This window comes from Sinocyclocheilus anshuiensis, unplaced genomic scaffold (genome assembly GCF_001515605.1).
Source record: "Sinocyclocheilus anshuiensis isolate Anshui unplaced genomic scaffold, SAMN03320099.WGS_v1.1 scaffold164, whole genome shotgun sequence".
Classification (NCBI taxonomy): Eukaryota; Metazoa; Chordata; class Actinopteri; order Cypriniformes; family Cyprinidae; genus Sinocyclocheilus; species Sinocyclocheilus anshuiensis.
The window spans coordinates 1,014,501-1,018,667 of record NW_015557128.1 but is presented as its reverse complement, the minus strand read 5'-3'; the positions used below and the strand labels follow the sequence as shown (position 1 = coordinate 1,018,667).

At 34.3% G+C, this 4,167-nt stretch overlaps 1 protein-coding gene across 1 annotated transcript in view; it reads right to left on the bottom strand.

The window, feature by feature from the left end:
* Positions 1 to 4,167, bottom strand: part of LOC107677902 (growth factor receptor-bound protein 14-like) — a 92,340-nt gene that overhangs the window by 83,469 nt on the left and 4,704 nt on the right. The window contains exon 2 of the mRNA XM_016472970.1: positions 1,556 to 1,682. Coding sequence (XP_016328456.1) covers positions 1,556 to 1,682 — 127 coding nt within the window. The remainder of the gene's footprint in view (positions 1 to 1,555; positions 1,683 to 4,167) is intronic.

Below are 4,167 nucleotides of genomic sequence, written 5' to 3'. Positions count from 1 at the left end.
CTGGTTGACAGCATGCCCAGGAGACTACAGGCTGTCATTAAGGCTAAGGGCTGCCCGACTAAGTATTGATAGTTGTGTAAATACTGTCATACTAACAGTTGTCTGAATTATTTTTGGTTGATTGTAATCCATTACATACCTTTCTATCAAAGTTATCTGACATTATCAAGATGAATTTGTTCTGACACAGTTTAACTCTGAGTTCTTGTCATATTTTATTACCATTTTCTAAACTATAGCGAATAAACTGTGATAATGTGAGAAATGCTGAAGGTGTCTGAATAAATTTTGGTTTGACTGTATCTATTTGATAAATGAAGTTAACCAACTAACATTATACATACCTTTTTGGTTTCTGTACCCAATATTTAAAAAATGTACAAATGCAATAAAAATATCTGTATCGGTACTCGGTATCGGCAAGTACCAAAAATAAAAGTATCGGTATCGGGCGAGTACTGGAAAAAAGTGGTATCGGCGCATCCCTAGTCTAAATGTAACTCATTCTAGATCTTTTAAGCTACATCCACCAATTTCAGCACAGATCTTCAGTCTGTTCTGACTGTATATTTTTTAATTGATCAGACATATGGGTTTTTCTCTAGTGGATGATCAGATATCTCCAATATCCAACAGACTTCCATTCAAATTTTTTGATTGTAATTAATACAAACATTTTAAAGCTACATCAACCAAACTCAACATAGTACTTCAGCTAACTGATCGATCCATCCATCCGGTCTACATAAAACCATAGCAGTTGAACAATTTTAAACTTTCATGCACAATTTTGTCAAGCCGACAAATCAAAGCCGACAAATGTATTTGACGTACATTCCTTCTCTAATTATAAGTGCTGTTAAACATGTCTACAATGCCCTTTGCCATTCTTTTCCCTTGTTGTCGGACTAGATTAGAAACTACATCCAAAAATGGATGGATTCAGAGGGCTGACGCAGCGATTTCATTCCCCGTCCCAGCTCATTTCCATTCCAGCTAAACTGGTTCAACATCTCTCTGTTCCAGCGTACGTCATTAGCACTCAGGGGAAGTTTAAACATTCTGCCTGTTTATCAGTCTGCATCTGTTTGTATGCTGTGGTTTTAGATTTAGTCTCACAAGAAGTGGATTTAAACTGAAATATCTGAGCATTTCTACTGTAGTTACTGACTGTGAACGAAACTAAGAGGGCTGAACAACGAAATGAGAAAGCGATGAAAGTTTGTTTTGGCTTCTGGACTTTTTAACCAAATGAGAACAAGAAGACCAGGGACAATCAATCAATCAACCAACCAACCAATCAATTCATGCAAATGCATACATACAAAATGATATGCTTCCATATGATTCAACATGGCTTTGTTCCAAAACCTAGCGAGATGCCTATATAGATACAAAAGCTGTTGTAGCCTCTTAAGAAAACGTCCTTTGGCCACATTCTAATGCAGCATTCCATCTGTTTTCCAAAGAGAAGCCAATCGCATAATGTTCCCTATGTAGGCAGTGGACAGCTCTTCTGAACAGCAGTGGCTTGAATAAATCACGCATGTCTCACCTGAGTCGCACTGGTTTTGGTCCAGGGTAACAGACACTCAGACAGTAGAGAGACAGTGGACGGCAGCAACTCTGGGAAGGGATTCGGGACGGGTCTCATCTGTGTTTCGTCCACCTCTATACTTTTCCTGAGGAGAGAGAAATCAATGATAAGAAACATAAATAAAAACGATGGAAGACTGGCATTATCCACATAGGATTGGAGGATAGTTGTCTGAGCTGAAAATGTCATGTCACCAATAAATGTATTTGAAACATCCTCCAAAATATGAGCTACTGCTGAAAAATCATTAATTTAATGCCATTTTTGTTGGAAAAAAAGTTGAATTTGGGCCTCATAATGGTGTAGTTTGGTTTCTAAATTTGACCTTAAGATACAAATGCATTTGCTATGGAAATCAGTCTTATTTTAGTATCATTGATATATATATATATATATATATGTGTGTGTGTGTGTGTGTGTGTGTGTGTGTGTGTGTATGTGTGTGTGTGTGTTTTGTTCATTTTTAGATTTTCTGTTTTCATTTTAATTTTAGTTAGTTTTAGTAATTTTGTTGCATTTTTGTCATTTTAATAGTTTTTGTTTTTTATATACATACAGTTTTTAATCATTTCTATTTCAGTTTTAGTTTTAGTTATTTTAGTACATCAAGTTAAAAAATTTAAAAAGAGAAATGCTGCCGTGAGAACTATCTGACATAAAAATAAATTTTTTTAGGTTTTATTGAGTTAATGTTTATTTAATTTCAAATAACGAATCTTGTTTTTATGGTTTTAATTTTAGTTTCAGTTTTAGTTAACTAATAACCCTGCTTCAACTAAATGAAAATGAGAAAAGTCACCAACTAACTGAAATAAAATAAGTGTATTTTTTTTTTCAGTTAAAATGTATTTTTATTTCAAGTAATGAAATGTTTTTATGGTTTTAGTTTTAGTTAATAATAATAACCCTGGCTGAATTCAAACTCAAATAGGCCTCGTCAGTGATAACTAGCACCATCAAAATAGTATGTGAGATGCGAATGACATTTCATAAAGCAGACGTTCTGCATTCTCAGCGCAGCAGACAGCAGCTGTGTGAGGCAGCGGTTGATGTCATATGATGACAGACCGGATGACTGAAGTTCCGTCTCCCAGGCAACAGCCAGTCTTCAGCCAGAGATGACTTCATCGGCAGTACCTGAACGATCCCCGGAGGGCTGGCGTAAAGTGAGGAGAGGCAGTCTGATGCTGTGTGATCATGTGCTTATTTATAATCCATTTAGAGAGTTCTGTTGATGGGTAAATCTCAAGAAAAACGCAGAGAACATGCACAGGTCATATTTCACCCGCATTGTTTGCTTAAAGAAAATGAAGCTTGCTTTTAGGAGCATTAAGAAATGTTGGATTGTTTTCATCCTAAAACCCAAGCATCTCATTTCCATAATGTGGAAACAAATAATGCTAAATTAATTGTAAAGTAATTATACATCATTTTAGTAATTATTAAACTGCCTTTTACATATGTGGAATTAAATATAAACATCATTGTGTTACAATTCTTTTCAATGGATTACAGGTTCATAGTTCTAAAATAGACTTTCCATTATGTAAAATCTCTTTATATATATATATATATATATATTGAACATAATACAATGTGTATAAAGAGTAACTTGCAGTGGCTGCAACAATCTCAGCTGGCACACCCAACTAAGAGGAGGAATAGATACTTGAGAAGACTGAAGAGAGAGAGAGAAAGAGAGAGAGAGAGAGAGAGAGAGAGAGAGAGACTGCTTTTATTTTCCTGAAACTTATATTAAAATTAAATAGTAAAATGATTTCTGAAGGATCACGAGGCACTGAAGACTGGAGTAATGATGCTGAAAATTCAGCTTTTCATCAAAGGAATAAATTATATTTTCAAATATATTCAAATAGAAAACAGTAATTTTAAATTGTAATAATATTTCACAATATTACCATTTTTACTGTATTTTGGATCAAATGAATGCAGACTTGGTAAATATAAGACTTTTTTTTCTTTCTAATACATTAAAAATGTTACATATATATTAAATCAACAAAAATCTTAATTAAGCAAAAAGAATTTTAAATAGAACCACCACAGCAATTAAACTAGAGTGCAGCATTAGCAAAGTACTACGGCTTAATAAAACATAAAAAGCCACACAGAAATAGAAAGAAAAAATAGTGCAAAATCCATCTTCTCCAGCAAGTTTGAGTATCTGAAGTATGCAAATGGAATGTGTATGTGTGTGTGGCAGGGTGACCAGATGCCCAGGTTTACTTAGAACAGTCCTAGTTTCATGAGGTGTGTCCTAGGTCAGGGGTTTTCAAACTTTTTGGAGTCAGGGACCCCTTACATTCAATTCATAACTGAACAAAAATAAATGCATATATATATATTAGGGCTGTGCGATATGGACAAAAAAAAACTATCGCGATTTCTTTGATCAATTTTGCGATTTCGACACACACAGACATTCTTTACAGTCATAAATGCATTCAGTGTGAATTTGAAACATATTTCCAAAAGAAAACCAATTATAGCTTTATCAAAAAGCTGTAACATGTCTCTAGAACAGACATAAGGCAAAATAATCACTAAGT